This window comes from Artemia sp. Qi Xiang Cuo, chromosome 3, assembly GCF_049724085.1.
Source record: "Artemia sp. Qi Xiang Cuo chromosome 3, ASM4972408v1, whole genome shotgun sequence".
NCBI lineage: Eukaryota > Metazoa > Arthropoda > Branchiopoda > Anostraca > Artemiidae > Artemia > Artemia sp. Qi Xiang Cuo.
In genome coordinates, this window is record NC_142796.1 from 84,176,162 (window position 1) to 84,198,586 (window position 22,425).

At 34.2% G+C, this 22,425-nt stretch overlaps 1 protein-coding gene across 2 annotated transcripts in view; it reads left to right on the forward strand.

The window, feature by feature from the left end:
• LOC148954655 (uncharacterized) overlaps window positions 1-20,759 on the forward strand; it is a 64,893-nt gene extending 44,134 nt beyond the window's left edge. For both annotated transcript variants that reach the window (XM_089087183.1, XM_089087184.1), the window contains 4 exons: window positions 5,964-6,138; window positions 11,437-11,646; window positions 15,538-15,754; window positions 20,409-20,759. In XM_089087183.1, the coding sequence (XP_088943309.1) occupies window positions 5,964-6,138; window positions 11,437-11,646; window positions 15,538-15,754; window positions 20,409-20,652 (846 nt within the window). In that variant the 3' untranslated portion in view covers window positions 20,653-20,759. The remainder of the gene's footprint in view (window positions 1-5,963; window positions 6,139-11,436; window positions 11,647-15,537; window positions 15,755-20,408) is intronic.
• Window positions 20,760-22,425: the final 1,666 nt, after the last annotated feature.

Sequence of the window (22,425 nt, forward strand, 5' to 3'; positions counted from 1 at the left end):
ATTTGAATCTCAGAAGCATATTTCCTTCGTTTTTTCTATAATTTCGTTGCAAAAAATTAGAGTTCACAGTGAAAAGTCCTATTAAGAGCTAATTTTGTGAGCTTTTAATGGTGATGGCCCTTTTTTAACAAAGACTCGGCCTCTGATTTAATAGTATAAACCTTGAATCACAGAAGCGTATTTTCTTCGTATTTTCTATAATTTCATTGAAAAAAATTAGAGTTCACAGTGAAAAGTCCTCTTAAGAGCTATTTTTGTGAGCTTTTAATGGTGATGGCCCTTTTTTAACGAAGACTCGGCCTCTGATTGAATAGTATAAACTTGAATCACAGAAGCGTATTTTCTTCGTATTTTCTCTAATTTCGTTGCAAAAAATTAAGAGTTCACTGTGAAAAGTCCTATTAAGAGCTATTTTTGTGACCTTTTAATGGTGATGGCCCTTTTTTAATGAAGACTTAGCCTCTGATTGAATAGTATAAACTTGAATCACAGAAGCTTATTTTCTTCACTTTTTCTATAATTTCGTTGCAAAAATTAAAGTTCACTGTGAAAAGTCCTATTAAGAGCTATTTTTGTGAGCTTTTAACGGTGATGGCCTTTTTTTAACAAAGACTCGGCCTCTGATTGAATAGTATAAACTTGAATCACAGAAGCGTATTTTCTTCGTATTTTCTATAATTTCGTTGCAAAAAATTAGAGTTCACAGTGAAAAGTCCTATTAAGAGCTATTGTTTTTAGCTTTTAATGGTGATGGCCCTTTTTTAACGAAGACTTGGCCTCTGATTGAATAGTATAAACTTGAATCACAGAAGCGTATTTTCTATAATTTCGTTGCAAAAAATTAGAGTTCACAGTGAAAAGTCCTATTAAGACCTATTTTTTGTGAGCTTTTAATGGTGATGGCTCTTTTTTAATGAAGGCTTGGCCTCTGATTGAATAGTATAAACTTGAATCACAGAAGCGTATTTTCTATAATTTCGTTGCAAAAAATTAGAGTTCACAGTGAAAAGTCCTATTAAGAGCTATTTTTGTGAGCTTTTAATGGTGACGGCCCTTTTTTAACGAAGACTCGGCCTCTGATTAAATAGTATAAACTTGAATCACAGAAGTATATTTTCTTCGTATTTTCTATAATTTCGTTGCAAAAAATTAGAGTTCACAGTGAAAAGTCCTATTAAGAGCTATTTTGGTGAGCTTTGAATGGTGATGGCCCTTTTTTAACGAAAACTCCGCCTCTGATTGAATAGTATAAACTTGAATCACAGAAGCGTATTTTCTTCGCTTTTTTCTATAATTTCGTTGCAAAAATTAAAGTTCACAGTGAAAAGTCCTATTAAGAGCTATTTTTGTGAGCTTTTAATGGTGATGGCCCTTTTTTAAAGAAGACTAGGCCTCTGATTGAATAGTATAAACTTGAATCACAGAAGCGTATTTTCTTCGTATTTTCTCTAATTTCGTTGCAAAAAATTAAGAGTTCACTGTGAAAAGTCCTATTAAGAGCTATTTTTGTGACCTTTTAATGGTGATGGCCCTTTTTTAATGAAGACTTAGCCTCTGATTGAATAGTATAAACTTGAATCACAGAAGCTTATTTTCTTCACTTTTTCTATAATTTTGTTGCAAAAATTAAAGTTCACTGTGAAAAGTCCTATTAAGAGCTATTTTTGTGAGCTTTTAATGGTGATGGCCTTTTTTTAACAAAGACTCGGCGTCTGATTGAATAGTATAAACTTGAATCACAGAAGCGTATTTTCTTCGTATTTTCTATAATTTCGTTGCAAAAAAGTAGAGTTCACAGTGAAAAGTCCTATTAAGAGCTATTGTTTTTAGCTTTGAATGGTGATGGCCCTTTTTTAACGAAGACTCGGCCTCTGATTGAATAGTATAAACTTGAATCACAGAAGTGTATTTTCTATAATTTTGTTGCAAAAATTTGAGTTCAAACTTAAAAGTCCTACTAAGACCTATTTTTTGTGAGCTTTTAATGGTGATGGCTCTTTTTTAATGAAGGCTTGGCCTCTGATTGAATAATATAAACTTGAATCACAGAAGCGTATTTTCTATAATTTCGTTGCAAAAAATTAGAGTTCACAGTGAAAAGTCCTATTAAGAGCTATTTTTGTGAGCTTTTAATGGTGACGGCCCTTTTTTAACGAAGACTCGGCCTCTGATTAAATAGTATAAGCTTGAATCACAGAAGTATATTTTCTTCGTATTTTCTATAATTTCGTTGCAAAAAATTAAGAGTTCACAGTGAAAAGTCCTATTAAGAGCTATTTTGGTGAGCTTTGAATGGTGATGGCCCTTTTTTAACGAAGACTCCGCCTCTGATTGAATAGTATAAACTTGAATCACAGAAGCGTATTTTCTTCGCTTTTTTCTATAATTTCGTTGCAAAAATTATAGTTCACAGTGAAAAGTCCTATTAAGAGCTATTTTTGTGAGCTTTTAATGGTGATGGCCCTTTTTTAACGAAGACTCGGCGTCTGATTGAATAGTATAAACTTGAATCACAGAAGCGTATTTTCTTCGTATTTTCTATAATTTAGTTGCAAAAATTTAGAGTTCACAGTGAAAAGTCCTATTAAGAGCTATTTTTGTGAGCTTTTAATGGTGATGGCCCTTTTTTAACGAAGACTCGGCCTCTGATTGAATAGTATAAACTTGAATCACAGAAGCGTATTTTCTTCGTATTTTCTCTAATTTCGTTTCAAAAAATTAAGAGTTCACAGTGAAAAGTCCTATTAAGAGCTATTTTTGTGACCTTTTAATGGTGATGGCCCTTTTTTAATGAAGACTTAGCCTCTGATTGAATAGTATAAACTTGAATCACAGAAGCTTATTTTCTTCACTTTTTCTATAATTTCGTTGCAAAAATTAAAGTTCACTGTGAAAAGTCCTATTAAGAGCTATTTTTGTGAGCTTTTAACGGTGATGGCCTTTTTTTAACAAAGACTCGGCCTCTGATTGAATAGTATAAACTTGAATCACAGAAGCGTATTTTCTTCGTATTTTCTATAATTTTGTTGCAGAACATTAGAGTTCACAGTGAAAAGTCCTATTAAGAGCTATTTTTTTTAGCTTTTAATGGTGATGGCCCTTTTTTAACGAAGACTTGGCCTCTGATTGAATAGTATAAACTTGAATCACAGAAGCGTATTTCCTATAATTTCGTTGCAAAAAATTAGAGTTCACAGTGAAGAGTCCTATTAAGACCTATTTTTTGTGAGCTTTTAATGGTGATGGCTCTTTTTTAATGAAGGCTTGGCCTCTGATTGAATAATATAAACTTGAATCACAGAAGCGTATTTTCTATAATTTCGTTGCAAAAAATTAGAGTTCACAGTGAAAAGTCCTATTAAGAGCTATTTTTGTGAGCTTTTAATTGTGATGGCCCTTTTTTAACGAAGACTCGGCCTCTGATTGAATAGCATAAACGTGAATCATAGAAGCATATTTTCTTCGTATTTTCTATAATTTGGTTGCAAAAAAATTAAAGTTCACAGTGAAAAGTCCTATTAACAGCTATTTTTGTGAGCTTTTAATGGTGATGGCCCTTTTTTAACGAAGACTCGGCCTCTGATTGAATAGTATAAACTTGAATCACAGAAGCGTATTTTCTTCGTATTTTCTCTAATTTCGTTGCAAAAAATTAGAGTTCACAGTGAAAAGTCCTATTAAGAGCTATTTTTGTGACCTTTTAATGGTGATGGCCCTTTTTTAATGAAGACTTGGCCTCTGATTAAATAGTATAAAATTGAATCACAGAAGCTTATTTTTTTCGTATTTTCTATAATTTCGTTGCAAAAAATTAGAGTTCACAGTGAAAAGTCCTATTAAGAGCTATTTTTGTGAGTTTTTAATTGTGATGGCCCTTTTTTAACGAAGACTCAGCCTCTGATTGAATAGCATAAACGTGAATCACAGAAGTGTATTTTCTTCGTATTTATTATAATTTCGTTGCAAAAAATTAGAGTTCACTGGGAAAAACTCTGTTAAGAGCTATTTTTGTGAGCTTTTAATTGTGGTGGCCCTTTTTTAACGAAGACTCGGCCTCTGATTGAATAGCATAAACGTGAATCATAGAAGCATATTTTCTTCGTATTTTCTATAATTTCGTTGCAAAAAATTAAAGTTCACAATGAAAAGTCCTATTAAGAGCTATTTTTGTGAGCTTTTAATGGTGATGGCTCTTTTTTAACGAAGACTCGGCCTCTGATTGAATAGTATAAACTTGAATCAAAGAAGTGTATTTTCTTTGTTTTTTCTCTAATTTCGTTGCAAAAAATTAGAGTTCACAGTGAAAAGTCCTATTAAGAGCTATTTTTGTGACCTTTTAATGGTGATGGCCCTTTTTTAATGAAAACTTGGCCTCTGATTGAATAGTATAAACTTGAATCACAGAAGCGTATTTTCTTCGTATTTTCTATAATTCCGTTGCAAAAAATTAGAGTTCACAGTGAAAAGTCCTATTAAGAGCTATTTTTGTAAGCTTTTAATTGTGATGGCCCTTTTTTAACAAAGACTCGGCCTCTGATTGAATAGTATAAACTTGAACCATAGAAGCGTATTTTCTTCGTATTTTCTATAATTTCGTTGCAAAAAATTAGAGTTCACAGTGAAAATTCCAGTTAAGAGCTATTTTTGTAAGCTTTTAATTGTGATGGCCCTTTTTTAACAAAGACTCGGCCTTTGATTGAATAGTATATACTTGAATCACAGAAGTCCTATTTTCTTAGTATTTTCTCTAATTTCGTTGCAAAAAATTAGAGTTCACTGTGAAAAGTCCTATTAAGAGCTTTTTTTGTGAGCTTTTAATTGTGATGGCCCTTTTTTAACGAAGACTCAGCCTCTGATTGAATAGCATAAACGTGAATCACAGAAGCGTATTTTCTTCGTATTTTCTATAATTTCGTTGCAAAAAATTAGAGTTAACAGTGAAAAATCCTATTAATAGCTATTTTTGTGAGCTTTTAATTGTGATGGCTCTTTTTTAACGAAGACTCGGCCTCTGATTGAATAGTATAAACTTGAATCAAAGTAGCGTATTTTCTTTGTATTTTCCATAATTTCGTTGCAAAAAATTAGAGTTCACAGTGAAAAGTCCTATTAAGAGCTATTTTTGTGACCTTTTAATGGTGATGGCCCTTTTTTAATGAAGACTCAGCCTCTGATTGAATAGCATAAACGTGAATCACAGAAGCGTATTTTCTATAATTTCGTTGCAAAAAATTAGAGTTCACAGTGAAAAATCCTATTAAGAGCTCTTTTTGTGAGCTTTTAATGGTGATGGCCCTTTTTTAATGAAGACTCAGCCACTGATTGAATAGCATAAACGTGAATCACAGAATCGTATTTTCTTCGTATTTTCTAAAATTTCGTTGCAAAAAATTAGAGTTCACAGTGAAAAATCCTATTAAGAGCTATTTTTGTGAGCTTTTAATTGTGATGGCTCTTTTTTAACGAAGACTCGGGCTCTGATTGAATAGTATAAACTTGAATCAAAGGAGCGTATTTTCTTTGTATTTTCTCTAATTTCATTGCAAAAAATTAGAGTTCACAGTGAAAAGTCCTATTAAGAGCTATTTTTGTAAGCTTTTAATGGTGATGGCCCTTTTTTAACGAAGACTCGGCCTCTGGTTGAATAGTATAAACTTGAACCATAGAAGCGTATTTTCTTCGTATTTTCTATAATTTCGTTGCAAAAAGTTAGACTTCACAGGGAAAAGTCCAGTTAAGAGCTATTTTTGTGAGCTTGTAATGGTGATGGCCCTTTTTGTAACAAAGACTCGGCCTCTGATTGAATAGTATAAACCTTGAATCACAGAAGCGTATTTTGTTCGTATTTTCTACAATTTCGTTGTTATTTTAAAAATATATATATATACGTAACGTGAGAGCCGATTAATGCTTGAACGAGGAAAATTATTTTCTCTCCAAAATAAAAGCTATTCACCTTTTAGGACATATGGATGGACGAGGAAGAGGTAGACGAGACCGCTGAAAATAAAGTTGAAGAAGAAGAAGAAGAGGAATCATCAGATGAAGACATTGACGGCGAGCCAAGTAAAGAAGAAGATGAAGAACCTCCTGCTAAGAAAACCTCGACACTCCAGGAGAAAATGCTTCAACTAGCTGGTAAGATTTTCCAATATTGAATTTGGATTTTTGAATTTTTCAGTATTCAAATTTCAATGTTCGATGTAAAGAAATCGTCTTTGATCAAATTCACTTTTATCTCACTCTGACCTTAAGATTTTGTTAAGTGAAGGTATGGGCTTTATATATTAGCTACGTGCATGATGTTGAGAGGGGGAAGGGACAATTTAGAAAATATTCCCAGAAAGTGGGTGTTATTCGGAAACACATAAGTTAAAATAAAATTCATTTCTAAGTGACTGTCATAAGTTCTATTAGGGCCAGATTCGCTTCTTTTATCAATTAAAAAAAAATATATATATATATATATATATATATATATATATATATATATATATATATATATATATATATATATATATATATATATATATATATATATATATATATATATATATATGTATGTGTGTGTGTATGCATATATATATATATACTTACTTGCTTACTTAGGTCCCGGCCATCCTCGTGGTACGTTTTGGGGCCACTCCTCTTGCTAGCTCACGTTGCTCTATCTGGTGCGATACGTGACAAATGGGCTATCTTGACATTGTCGAAGTGGAAGTTCTCCATCCATCGTTTTCGTGGTCTGCCTCGTGGACGAAGGCCATGGAGGGATCCTTCAAGGGCGATTTTCGGGAGGCGGCTTGGCATATATATATATATATATATATATATATATATATATATATATATATATATATATATATATATATATATATATATATATATATATATATATATATATATAATAATGAAATGTTTCGGACAAAAGGACGAAACTTGAAACCGAAAAAAAAAATGTAAATTATGATGCACAATAATTAGGCCTAAATTTTATAAGATAGGGATTTCGTTGAAGCAAACCGAGGAAGCTGAGGTCTAAAGGGAAAGTACTAGGGAAAATAAATTCTTTTGGGAGTTGTGGAGAGCTCTATTGGTGATACCAGAAAGTTTTGTTCAGCAAGTTCTGGGTGAAATCACAAGATCTTGAGACTGTGGGGACGAGGTCGTTTAAGTCTCTAATCCCTTCTACCGTGGATTTGGGTCTTTCTAAGCGATGTTTACTTAGAATGACCTTGGTCGCAGTAACTCAAAATGTGTCATGTGACATTTTTGAAAACAGAGATGTGTAGAATGCCCCCTTGACGTCAGCATGTTTGATCGTTTGGATCTGTTTTTCCCCAGAAACTTGTTTTGTGTTCAATGTGCTTATGTCCTATTTACGATGAGATTTTACTTACACCGAGTTAGCTAGTGCTAACTTACGCCAATCAGAATTCTTCGCAAAATTTTCAGCCAATCAGAAAGTCTGATTGGCTCATATTAGCGCTAGCTAATTCTTGGCATCAGTAAAATCTCATTTTCAATGGGCCTTATGGACTATCTGCTATCTTAAGTACTTTATATATATTCCCTTCTTATTGCCGGAAACGAGTGGAAAATTGAACTTTCGATATTAGTTTTTTTTTTGCTTATAGTCAATACCCTAAAGACCATCCTTGTACAAAAAAGAGATCGAAATAGTAGTAAACAACTTCAGTTGTGTATATTAAATTTGTTTTTTCTCTGTTTTTGATGATTAAAAAACCTCGCTTGCACGAATCATAGGTCGTTAAAACAGTTCGTGGTAACGAACAGTAAATAAGGAGCGACTCGGCTCAATAGTAACCGAAACTCTACGGAATTTTGATACCAATAGATGCATCAAAATAATTGGATTATTATGCTGATTTCAAATATATAAGTTTCATCAAGTTTAGTCTTACCCATCACCCATTTTTCTCAAGAAATATCGTGAGACAGCTCATTTGAACGGAAATTAAAAGTTTTTAGTGCCCTTTTTAAGTGACCAAAAAGATTGGAGGGTAACTAGGCCTCCTCCCCCGCCCGTTTTTTCCCAAAATTGTCCAATCAAAATTTTGAGATAGCCATTTGGTCATCATAGTTGAAAGGTCCAATAACTATGCCTTTGGATAAGTCATGACCCCTCCCCCCCCATGGCCCCAGGGGAAGGATCTTTAAGTTATAAAATTTGTCCATTGTTTACGCATGGCATGTTGTTATTGGGAATTATGTATACATTTTCAGGTGGGGACGGGGGAATTTTCCGCTGGGGGTTTTTCCATGGGGAGGGAAGTTTCCAGAGGGTGAATTTGCCAGGGGAAATTATACACTGGGGAAATTTGCCAGAATTCCTATACAAAATTCTTTTTATATGTCTTGTTTTCCCTTTTCTGTCTCAATTTTACACGTGGAGTTATTAAGGGTAATTATCCCGGGTAAATTTTCACCGGGATTTAATTGTGTAGAGGATGTTTCCTTGGGGAAGGGGATTTCTCCGTGGAAGTGGAGCCATATTTCCTGGCGTTATTTAAAAAAAGATCAGAAATTAAATAAAAAAACTAGTTTTTTCAACTGAAAGTAACGAGCAACATTAAAATTTAAAACGAACAGAAATTATTACGTATATGAAGGGGATTGCCCCCTCCTCAAGGCCTCGCTCTTTACTCTAAAGTTTGAATTGTGTCCCAGTTCTTTAAGAACGACTCCTGAAACAAAAGGGTGGTTAAATTAGAACATTAAGAAGCTTTTTTAAAAGTACTAAGAAACTTAACCGTTAAGAGCGAGGTGTTGTGGAGGGGCAATTCCCTCCATATATGTAATAATTTCTGTTCGTTTTAAGTTTTAATGTTGCTCCTTACTTTTAGTTGAAAAACTTGTTTTTTTTTAAATTTAATAATAGTGATAAAGAGCAGAAATTATGAGTAAAAATTTGAAATAGTCTGTATGTTAAGTTTTTTAAGTTAAGTTTAACTTGTTTCATCGGTTTTTTCTTGCCTCAATTATCTTCTGTATTTGAACAAATTTGAATCGTTAATAATAGTAAAAAGAAAACATTTATCATATTAGACTTATTTTTTTCCTATTTTTTATGCCTCAAAATGTCCTTTATACAAATAATAGATTGTTAATAATACCAATTAAAGAATCCAAAATGCATTTTCAGATTTTATTTTGAATCTTTTTTTTCTATTTTTGATACCTTATACAAGTAATGATTCGTAAATATCAGATATAGAATTTTCACCTTTTTACGGTAAATTTTGTTTTTTATGTATGTTCAATGCTGAAAAAAATCGCTCTTGTGCGAATGCCGATGATGATAGTAAAAAAAATATGAAATTTCAGTTTTTGTTAAATCGTTTTTTCCTATTTTTTTTTGCCTCAGAATCTCCCTTGTACAAATAATGGGTTTTAAAAAAGTCCAAAATATATAATTTCTTAAACCACATTGGCCTGACATCACATAAAGAAAGAAAAACGAGCAAAAATGGGGTTTTTTACAGGCCAAATGAAGATACTGAAAAAACAAAGCGAATATTTCGAGAGGACAAACGCCTCTCTTCTTCAGCGCGGGAATGGTTATCCAATTAGTTTAATAAATTCTGTAATAGCAAAACGTATTAAAAGATTATCAGATAGTTCCACCGAAAACACAAATCAAAGGGAAAATTCAGTTTATCTTGGTCTCCCTTACGTTAAAGGGATTTCAGACCACATTTCAAAAAATCTACGGAAAAATAACATTTACACTTATTATAGACCCAAAAAAACTATCAGGTCCCAAATTTATCAAGGTAAAGACCCTATCCCGATAGGTGAAAACTCCGGTGTCCACAGAATTCCTTGTTTGTGTGGTCTTTGGTATATCGGAAGAACTGATCAGCGACTAACGGATAGATTAAATCAGTACTCTAGTTCAATTAATAATACACTTAAAAAGCGGAAAAAACCAGAAAATTTTGACTCTGCCCTTGCAGAGCACATTTTTGAAAAACCAGACCATACTATTTTGTTTAATCAAGCTAGTCTTATTTCGCATGACAAACGTATTGTCCAGCACTACAGAGAAGCTGTTGAAATTTATAAATACCAACATTTAGGTCTAGCTTTAAACAGAGATTCCGGTGATTTAAGAATAAACGAGTCATATTTCGGTTTTCTCAAAAGAGAAGCCGATACTTTAGTAATCCCTGAAATAAACCTTGAACCACTTTCCCAGTCATCTAATCAAACACATGAACAACCCCTTAGGTCTCAAAGGGTGTCTGCAAGAAATGCATTAATTAAAATCCGAAATCAAATGACATAGTTCTCCAACTCGTTTAATTGCTGGTTCGTTTTGTTTTTTCGAGTGAATGAATTGTGTCCTTTACTTTGTCAGTTGTTCGCTAGTATCCGTCGATGGCAGTTCATATTTTTTTGGATTTTGTGCAAATCGCGGATATTGGCAAATAACTAGCTTTTATGGTTGTTAGGTAGTTGGTTTTAATTTTTTTAATTTTTGGCTTTTATTGATCCATCGTTTCGTTTCGCGCTGAAGAAGAGAGGCGTTTGTCCTCTCGAAATATTCGCTTTGTTTTTTCAGTATCTTCATTTGGCCTATAAAAAACCCCATTTTTGCTCGTTTTTCTTTCTTTATGTCCAAAATATATTTTTCAGTTTCAATATTGAATCTGTTGTTTTCTAATTTTGATACCTTATACAAATAATGAGTCGTAAATAATAGAAAAAAAAAATCAGAAACAGAATTTCTCGCTTTTTATGGCAAATTTTGTTTTTTCCATATTTTCAATGCTGAAGAAAACCGCTCTTGTGCGAATGTGTTGAACATAGAAATTATAAAGAAAATATGTGAAATTTCAGTTTTTGTTGAACTTGTTTTTTTCCTTAATTTGGTGCCTAAAAAACCCTCTCTTGTACAAATAATAATGGGTCTTTGATAGTGGTAATAAAGAATATAAAAAAAAAAAAAATCCGAAACGTGTTTTTTCGGTTTTTATATTAATCTTGTTTTTCCCTGTATTTAATGCCCAAAACACTTCTCTTGTGCAAAAAACTAATTGTGCTTACATAAAACATCTGGAATATAGTTTTTCCTTTTTTTTCTGTTAAACTTATGTTTTCCTTGATGCTTAACCGCTCTGCCTGCCGGGGCAATGCCCCTCTTCCGAGGAAACAGAAGATAATAAAAACAATCTTTTTTTAGACCTAGCCCTCTGTGTAATTACCCCTATTTATCTTAAGAACTGTATAAAACTAAGCCATTTTCACTTTGCTGAAGATATTATAATTTATTATAATTGTTGAAATTCTTTAATATATTACCACGTCACACCCGTTCAGTGGAAAATATCCCCCATCCCCCTCAGTCCATTCAAAATTCTTGGTGGTGTCCCTGCTGTGATCATTCTTCAAGTCTAACTTTTCTTTCAGGTCAAGACATAGACTTGTTTATGAAGGATTTTGAAGATGCACAGAAAAAGAAAGACACTAAAAAACGACGCGATAAAGAGAAAGAAGAAGAAAAAGAAGAAAAGGAAGAGCCTGTGATACATCCAGCGCCATCTATGCCGTTGAGGCCACCTGGACCTCCCCCTGGACTTCCACCTTCCCTCATGGCAAGGCCGATGATACCTCGACCAGGTTTGTGCAAATTTAGTTACGCAGAAGGTCTAGTTGAAAAGATTAAATATAAAAGAATAATTATAATCTTAAGCTCTCTTACTTCAAACTTTGGCTCCCCCGGAGCCGTTGACGTGTTTATTGGTCGTCGACGGAGCCTGTCTGCTCGTTGTGAAGCGGTGCTGTAGAAGTGATATTTTCCCATTTCGGTACTGATTATGTCTCAGCCATCCTTAAATGTCGGTCATAGGTTCGCGGTAAGGTGTGTTTTGGACTCCCTTGTCTTCTTCGGTCATCTTGTATCCTACGATAGGTCGTCTATGCGTACAAAAAGTATTGTGAAAAGTAGAAAAATGTAGAAAAAAAAGTAGAAAAAGTAGAAAAGGTGAGTGTGAAAAGTAGAAAAAGGAAAATGAAATTTCTAACTGGGGACTCGCATACATGTAAGAACAAAAATACAAAAATGAGTATTACACCTCAAAACTCACATCAGTGAAAGACAAATCTGCAGAAAATCAGTTCCTGAGTCTGATTAAATTCTACATCTTACTATTCAAATATCTTTTTATTTTGTAAATTTCAAAGTAAGACTCCGTATCGTCTTGATATGTAATAATTTTCGGTCCAATTCGGATTATGAAGAAAGTGTTTACAAAACGAACTGCAAAATATTTCATTCCCTTTCAGAATCTTAAAAAGGACCTTCCAGGCCTAACTGGGAAGAAAATATGAAGAAAACGGGTTATAAAGATGATTGAGCCTTTTTTTGTCAAAATGATCTTTCACTCCGGGAGGGTTACACGAGGAGGCTCCAATGCATTATAAAGTTGACTGAGCGTTTTATTGTCACACTGATCTTTCAGTCCGGTATGAGACATGAGGAGGAGAAAACGTGTTCTAAAGGTGGCTGAGCGTTTTCTTATAAAGTTAATCCTTCATCCGATGAGGTGACACGAGGAGGAGGAAACCCATTATAAACTTGGCTGCGCGTTTTCGTATAAAATTGATTCTTCACTCCGGGAAGAGACACGAGGAAGCTCAAACGCATCATAAAGGTGGCTGGGTGTTTCCTTATGGAATTGATCCTTTACTCTATAAGGAGATACAGGGAAGCAAAAACACTTTAAGTGAGCGTTTTCTTATCAAGTAATCCATCATTCTGGAAGGAGGGTGAAACGTCCTTTATAGGTTGATGGGAGCGTTTTCTTATAAAATTGATCCTTCACCCTGGGAGGAGACGAGACACGAGTAGGCTTCTACGCATTATAAAGGTGGCTGAGTGTTTTATTAATACACTGATCCTTCAGTCCGGGAGGAGGCACTAGGAGGGGAAAACGTATTCTAAAGGTGGCTGAGCCACCTTTTTTTTTGTCAAGTTGATCCTTTACCCTATGAGGTGACATGAGGAGGAGGAAGCCCATTATAAACTTGGCTGAGCGTTTTCGTATCAAGTCGTTTCTTCACTTCAGGAGGAGACACGAGGAGAATCGAACGCATCATAAAAGTGGCTGAATATTTTCTTATGGAATTGATCCTTTACTCTACAAGGAGGCAAAAACACTAAGTGAGTGTTTTCTTATCAAAGTAATCCACCATTCTGCGAGGAGATATGAGGAGGGTGAAACGTAATTTAAAGGTTGATGGGTATTTTCTTAGGAGGAAACATGAGGAGGAGAAAGCACTATTGTCTAATGTCTCGTAGAAAGGCATGAAAATATTATTGCTTATTCTGTTTAAGCACCAAGGACATCAAAATGAAAATATTTTTAACCCCCATCTTAGGTTTATTCATATCTCAAAACCCGGATTCTCTACGATTTTTCCTTTGGTTATTAGAGTTATGAAGATTTCAATATTTAAAAAATTTTGCGTAAAATTTTACCATTGTTGCCACGTCAGACTATGATAAAAAAAACACACTAATCGATTTGGTAAATTTTACGATACCAGATCACTGGCTGAAATTGCCCTCGTTCTCTTCGCTATTCTGTAATGAAGTTTTTCTTATATATATTCTTTTCTTTTTGTTAAACGTCATGTATACCCAGTGTGGTCTTAGAACGTATTTAAATTAACAATCTTTTTTCATTGTTATTCATTGACACTCTTTTTATGCCCAGGGTTAATCAGATGTTACTTGAGAACTGGATTATTAACCCCAATGTTTGCACTTATCTTTCTGTAATTGCTCTTATGCTATGAAAGATAGTGAAATGATTTACATAGTGAAAATTAAGTTATAAAAGGACAAAGCCAAATTTACCATTGTTGCCACGTTAGACTATGATAAAAAAAAGCACTAATTGATTTGGTAAATTTTACGATACCAGATCACTGGCTGAAATTACCCTCGTTTTCTTCGTTATTTTTTAATTAAATTTTTATAGTTTTTATTTATTCATAGTTTTATTTCTTCGTTAGGTTAAAGAAGGAGACATGGGTTTTCAGCTATCTTTATTCTTTTACTCCCTCGGAGAAGGAGTAAAATCGGAGAGCGCTCCATAAGGCCCTCCAAATGGTATCTGAAAGTATCAACGTGATGCCCCAAGTAATTCCAGAGATATTGCAGATAGGCTATTTTGATAACCTCGTACCACATAGCGTCTTTTTGCTGCCAAAATCCATGATTAGCTTTGAAAGCTTGTATTTAATTATTTTATTTCCTTCAATTTTTTGTAAAAGGAGAGAGGACAGAGGCTAAAAATGAGGACATGGCACCTGTTTTTTTTTTCTGACCACTTACTATGAAAGACGTTATCTTAGAAACTTGGAAGGGGGCTCATTCGAGGGATTTCTACGCGTAAGTACCCACAGGGGAGTAGCGTTAGGGCTCCCCCTATTTTTCATAGGAGGCAAGATCTGATTTGCTATTATCCGGGGCAAGTATTCAAGGACCAAGTTTTTTGTATTGTATTCGAGATTTATGATTTACATTGTGAAAATTAAGTTATAAAAGGATTGTAAATTGTATTTGAGATTTATGATTTACATAGTGAAAATTAAGTTATAAAAGGGCATAGCCAAATTTTCTGTAAAAGGAGAGGGACAGAGGCTAAAATGAGGACATGGCATCTGTTTAATTTTTTTTTTTTTTCTGACCACTTACTATGAAAGACGTTGTCTTAGAAACTTGGAAGGGGCCTCATTCGAGGGATTTCTACGCGTAGGTACCCACAGGGGATTAGGGTTAGGGCTCCCCCTATTTGTCATAGGAGGCAAGATCTGATTTGTTATTTTCCAGGGCAAGTATTCAAGGACCAAGTTTTATTTTTTAGAGCAAAGCTAACGAGAAGAAGTTGAGTGTGAGTTGTCTTGGGGTGATTTTTCTCTGTGCAGTTTTGAAATCTTTCCAGGCAATATTCCTACCCTAGATTCTATGGGAGGGAGGGGGTATTTTTTCCTGTTCGTGGATTATTATGTAGTCGATTTTACATGAAAACACATACAGCCCAGATAATATACATGAATGGATTTGCTTTTTTTAGTTGTTCGTCCCCTTAGCCATTCAACGAGGTTGTATATCCATAGAGAAATTAATTAGAAATAAGAAACTACATCAAAAAAAGAAGAAACAAAGGGGTATTACACACTATATGGTTCTTCGAAAGTTCGTTGATTTAATTAGGGCCCATAAAAAAAATGTGAAACTATGATGCGTTAATTCATTTCTTTTCGGAAAAACATTTTTTATTGTATCTATTTCATCATTTCATTTTTCATTTCAAAGAGCGGAGAAAGTTATTCTAATAAAGTTTTTCTCTGAGAGGCACAATTGATGGCTTTATTATTTCAATGGTCATAAAGAGATCCACAAAATGTATTGTTTACAGATAATGTTGTTCAGGGTTGCTTGGCCGAGTTTTGGCTAAAATGCACAACAGAACATGAGTGTTCATTATCTTTTATTAACAGGTATGCAGCCAATGAGACCTCCTCCTCCCATGAGAATGCCGCTACGAATGCCGGGCATGCCTATGCCACCTGGACCTCCTCCAGGATTGCCAATGAGAATGATGAGACCTATGATGCCACCTGGAATGATACCACATGATGTGGCACTAATACCACCTCCTGCAGGACAGCCAATGCCACATAGCGTGCTGACAGCAGCCCCGAAGATCGTTAAAAGGTGAGCTGTTGACTATATTTCAGGTCAATGTCGCCATCTGATTCATTTTATTGGTCTCCTTTTTTCTCACTGTTGGTTAACATTATAAGTCATCCATTTTACACCAGATAAGGTGGATTTGTATCACACTTTTTTCTCCTCTTATAGACTGATTTTATTCTTATTTCGCCTTACATAGACTATATCCTTCTTTCTTTTGAAAAAACCCGTCGAGAGAGTCCATTCTCAACATGATGTCATGCATCAGGTGCAACAAAGAAAAAAAAATATAATGTGAAGCATTTTAGGAAAAACTTTTGACCCACTCTTTCAATAGGATGTCATCTTAGCTAATAAAATACATCAGCTGAAATAATTCAAAAAGATGTGAAGCTTTTTAGTAAAACTTATAGCCCGTTCTTTGAACATGATGTCATCTCAGCTAATAACATACATTAGCTGAAGTAATTCAAAAAGACGTGAAGCTGTTTAGTAAAACTTTTGACCCACGCTTTCAATAGGATGTCATCTTAGCTAATAAAATACATCAGCTGAAATAATTCAAAAGATGTGAAGCTTTTTAGTAAAACTTATAGCCAGTTCTTTGAACATGATGTCATCTCAGCTAATAACATACATTAGCTGAAGTAATTCAAAAAGACGTGAAGCTGTTTAGTAAAACTTTTGACCCACGCTTTCAATAGGATGTCATCTTAGCTAATAAAATACATCAGCTGAAATAATTCAAAAGATGTGAAGCTTTTAGTAAAACTTATAGCCCGTTCTTTGAACATGATGTCATCTCAGCTAATAACATACATTAGCTGAAGTAATTCAAAAAGACGTGAAGCTGTCTAGTAAAACTTTTGACCCACGCTTTCAATAGGATGTCATCTTAGCTAATAAAATACATCAGCTGAAATAATTCAAAAGATGTGAAGCTTTTTAGTAAAACTTATAGCCCGTTCTTTGAACATGATGTCATCTCAGCTAATAACATACATTAGCTGAAGTAATTCAAAAAGACGTGAAGCTGTCTAGTAAAACTTTTGACCCACGCTTTCAATAGGATGTCATCTTAGCTAATAAAATACATCAGCTGAAATAATTCAAAAGATGTGAAGCTTTTTAGTAAAACTTATAGCCCGTTCTTTGAACATGATGTCATCTCAGCTAATAACATACATTAGCTGAAGTAATTCAAAAAGACGTGAAGCTGTCTAGTAAAACTTTTGACCCACGCTTTCAATAGGATGTCATCTTAGCTAATAAAATACATCAGCTGAAATAATTCAAAAGATGTGAAGCTTTTTAGTAAAACTTATAGCCCGTTCTTTGAACATGATGTCATCTCAGCTAATAACATACATTAGCTGAAGTAATTCAAAAAGACGTGAAGCTGTGTAGTAAAACTTTTGACCCACGCTTTCAATAGGATGTCATCTTAGCTAATAAAATACATCAGCTGAAATAATTCAAAAGATGTGAAGCTTTTTAGTAAAACTTATAGCCCGTTCTTTGAACATGATGTCATCTCAGCTAATAACATACATTAGCTGAAGTAATTCAAAAAGAAGTGAATCTGTTTAGTAAAACTTTTGACCCACGCTGTCAATAGGATGTCATCTTAGCTAATAAAATACATCAGCTGAAATAATTCAAAAGATGTGAAGCTTTTTAGTAAAACTTATAGCCCGTTCTTTGAACATGATGTCATCTCAGCTAATAACATACATTAGCTGAAGTAATTCAAAAAGACGTGAAGCTGTCTAGTAAAACTTTTGACCCACGCTTTCAATAGGATGTCATCTTAGCTAATAAAATACATCAGATTAAATAATTCAAAAGATGTGAAGCTTTTTAGTAAAACTTATAGCCCGTTCTTTGAACATGATGTCATCTCAGCTAATAACATACATTAGCTGAAGTAATTCAAAAAGACGTGAAGCTGTTTAGTAAAACTTTTGACCCACGCTTTCAATAGGATGTCATCTTAGCTAATAAAATACATCAGCTGAAATAATTCAAAAGATGTGAAGCTTTTTAGTAAAACTTATAGCCCGTTCTTTGAACATGATGTCATCTCAGCTAATAACATACATTAGCTGAAGTAATTCAAAAAGACGTGAAGCTGTTCAGTAAAACTTTTGACCCACTCTTTCAATAGGATGTCATCTTAGCTAGTAAAATACATCAGCTGAAATAATTCAAAAAGATGTGAAGCTTTTTAGTAAAACTTATAGCCCGTTCTTTCAACATGATGTCATCTCAGCTAATAACATACATCAGCCGAAGTAATTCAAAAAGACGGTAAAGCTGTTTAGTAAAACTTACGGCTCGCTCTTTCAACATGATATCATCTCACCTAGTAACATACATCAGCTGAAGTAATTCAAAAAGATGTGAAGCTTTTTAGTAAAACTTGTACCCCGTTCTTTCAACATGATGTCATCTCAGCTAATAACATACATCAGCATTAATTCCAAAAGTTTGACGTGGGGCTTTTTAGAAAAACTTGTAACCCACTCTCTTAAAATAATGCCATCTCAGCTGAGGTCATACATAATATGTATATATATATATATTCTTTATTTTATTTGTTTTTTTTAACAATATATTTTTGTTTGTTTTTTATTTAATGGTAAACATTAATTCATTTATCTATATTTTTGTAATTACTTAATAAATTGGTTTTAAATTTAAATTAATGATAACGTTTTAATTTTAATAAAATTTTACTCTATTTGCAAAAAGAATTATTCAAGTGTCCACTATGGTATCTTCGAAAAAAATTTCACTATTAAAATATATAAATAATATCAAAAGATAAAGATCACCGGTTTTGTGAGATGGGGGTGGGGGGTATGTCCAATGGGAATCTTTTTTTTTGGGAATGATGTAATCTATTGTGATGAATTTAGTCTCTCTGCACTGAATTGTTGAAAACAAGTCTAAAAAGAAGCCGAAAATCAGTGCAGACACGTGTGTAAGAGTTTATGTTCAAAGGTGCGGGGGTTGAATTTTTTTTTTGTATTTTTGAGTTTGTTTTTGTTTCTTATATTTTCTATCGGTTTTTCTGTATCGAAAATACCTTTTTTTGGTATTCTCATTAAAAATAAAAAGCAATATATTGACCCCCTCTCCCTAGATTTAGAAAAATCTAGGATTTCTAGGAAATCTAGGAAAAATCTAGGATCCTCCTAGACTTTTCCGGTATAAATTTTATGCATAATTTAGACTAATTGATTTAATTAATCATCTAATCCAGAACTCAGTTATCATTAATAAGTATTAACTATATATATTACCTTCATCTTAAAATAGCCAGTAACAACAATCTTATCCCCTAAAATGTTTAAAATGCATAATAATCCTATCAAAACGCATAAAACATTTTTTTTTTGTATTTTTGTAAATATTTTACAGGTCGGACAAAAATTTCGGGGGGGGGGGGTTCAAACCTGGTACACCGCTCCTCCCCTTGCATATGTTCATATATTAGTGGAGTAGATACCAGGCAATATAGGAGGTCGCTGCAATGCGCGAGAAGACAAACAGCCATCACTTGTTGTCAAGACAGAACTTCAAAAATAAAATACAACAGTTTTTTTTCCCAGTAGGTCCTTTTCACTGTTACTGAAGAAAGGGACTGTTCTTTTTAAGATTAGTTTTTTTAATTTTGTCTTTTTATTTTGGCGATTAGACTTGTATGTTTACTTTTTTTTATTCTTTTTTCTGCGCTGGGGACGGTTGAGCGGAGATCGCGATGTGTATTTTCCCTCTCATTTTCACTCGCTGTGATAATGGAAATTCAACCAGCAGGGGAAATGTTTGTTTTTTGCCATTTTTAGCTCGACATTCGGTTTTTATTCTCGGGTATTAGAAAGCAAAAAAGTAATGGGAAGTTCTCGGAGCGCCCTAGTAACTTTGATTGGGAAATTTGGAGAAAGTGTCCTCAGTACGGAGTTTGGGAGTGGTAGATTTAGTGAAACGCAATTTCTGTATACCTCATTTTTCATTTGTTCTCCAGCGTTCGTTCGTTGTCATACTTAGTCAGTGCAGTCTCAGAAATTATTTCTGATTATTTCTTCCAGTCTGAAGAGAAGAGAGAAAGATGAGTCTGTAACATTTTAGGGTAATTTGCTTTGTAACAGGTCTCGGTTCACCCCAGGAGAGCTCCCCAGGTAAGACCCCCCCCCCCCCTGCCGATATTTTTGTTTGACTCGTAAAAACGTAAAAAAATGCATATAACAAACAAATAAACGTTCAAATGGGGATGGGTACATTTATTAGACAGTATATCTACTGATGACGATCGCTTTATATGTGGTCGAAATATCCTGACTTTTGCATCTGTTTTCACTGTCTAATAAATGGACTTATCCTCATTTGAACGTTTATTTGTTCGTCATAGAAAGGCAGTGTGGTCTTGGAAAAAAACTTATTTAATTATCAAGTCGAAAAAAATGCATAAAAAAAATATGATACTTAAGTTTTTTTGTAAAACTTCTCCTTACCCCCCCCCCCTCCCTCCACGAACAAAATCCTAGACACTCCCTTGCAGGGATATGTTTCGGAACGCAGTTGTCATTAATGGTAATTATTTGCTATTTCCTTCAGCCTAAAATTATTTCTTCATTTATAACATTATTGGTTAATCTAATTTATTTTTCAGGGGCCGGGAGACAACGGAGCAAAGCAGTGCTACTATTGAAGGAAAACCACAAATTCGAAGTTTAGCCGCTGAAGTGACTCGGTTTGTTCCTATCCAATTGCGACTTAAGAAAGACCAAATGAAACCATCTCGAGAGGTCTCCATTATAGCCAAACCCGAACCCCCTAAATCAACTCCTTTGCAGCAACCCACGAAAGAGGACGCTTATTATCAGTTTATGAAAGAAATGACTGGCCTTTTATAATTTTTTGTTTTTGTATATTATTTTTAGCAGAACGTAAGTGTTACTTTATCTTGAAGCCCTAAACTCAGAAAATAAAATTTATCTAAACAATTTCTTTTATTATCATTACTAATCGACTGGTAATTAAATGTTATTGTAATTAAATGGTAATTACGGATGTTGGAATTAAAGCATAAATCGCTTCAATAGTTGGAAAAAGGTAATAAGGCTAGGAATTAGGATTTGAACTAAGAAGGCCAGGATTTATGATTAGGGAGGGGGCTAAGGAAGCCAGCAAAATTCCCCCTTTGTCTCTGATAAAGAAGGAATTGTTCTGATTCACGGGAATATCAATTATATTACTACCACTGCAACCAGTAACAACTCGTTGCTGCACTAAGCCTCCTGAAGCCAGCACAGCTACAGATGCTCGTCCTCCCGCCCTACTCCCATTCTCTTGGCTCCAGGTGGAGGCATAAAAGGCTCCATCTTTGGAATTCTGTTTTCTTTTGTCCTTAAAACCTGTCGTAGCTATATCATTATTTTTTTCATTATAGTCCTAGGTCTGCATTCAGCCTATAGCCCTATATAATAATAATAATAATTTATTTATTACCCACTATGAACAAAAAAGAAGTGGTGTACATCAAGAACAAAAACAACAAAAAAGCAAACTCGCACACTTAATAATTATTTACATAAAACGACGTAAATTATGGTGCGCAGTAAGACCTGTGGATGACGACAGCTTTTCCGCATGCACAGTTCCTTTTTCCCGTAAATCAGGGAGGCCGAATCGCGATATTAGATACCGGTTCCGGAACCACGGAGGGACGCACATAAGGTACCGAGAAAATTTAAAATAATAAGTCCGGAAGATTTCAGATCTTTAAGCTTCAGAATTGGAAGAACACTAGATAAAAAAAAGAATAGAATGTTCGCAAAATGAAGAATATAACTCCCCAAGCGCCTTTCTATTGTGCCTCCTTCTATTTGCAACAATTTTTGAATATCCTATCTGATTTTTTTTTTTTTTTTTTGCATTAGAAACTGTCAGTGCCCGAAGTTTTTTTAGATTATTAGTAATGTGAAGACCAAGCCACCGAAAAGAAGATACACAGGGAATAGAGTAAAAACCACAGTTAAAAGGGAGACTCGGACTTGATTAAATGAAGTATATTCGCACTTATCAACGTTCAAAATAAGCCCAATCCATCTGAACTGGTCTGAGATCTAGCTGACAGAATGTGAGAGCCCAGCCCTGGAACGACTGACAAGGAGAACATCGTCCGCATAAACAAGATACGAGACATCAATTCCATCAGAAATGAGAGTCGAAGGCAAAGATGAAAGGATAGCAGCAATACATAACTTAAAATAGTTGGAGAAAGCACACCACCTTGACGGACCCCACGCCGAAGAAACACCTTTGAATCAGAAATTTTTCCATTACATTTTACCCGAATAAAAGAGTTAGAATACCAGTGCCGTACAAAACAACAAAAGAAAGGTTAATATTGTAAGAAAAAGTGAATAGAGAGCATGTGAGTGGACTATACTATCGAAAGCTCTCGAAAGATCAAGGGCACAGATATAAAGAGGCGGTTTATCATTACAGGTTGCTATAGACTGACACCAAGAACACGACGGGCACGCTGACATACTAGCCGTTTTTAAAAACCAAATTAGTTTTCACCAAAAATAGCATTTTCTGAAATGAAAGGGAGAAGAATATATTCAAAAATTTTGCTAAGATTGCACGAAACAGTAATTGGTCGATAAGAACTACACTCT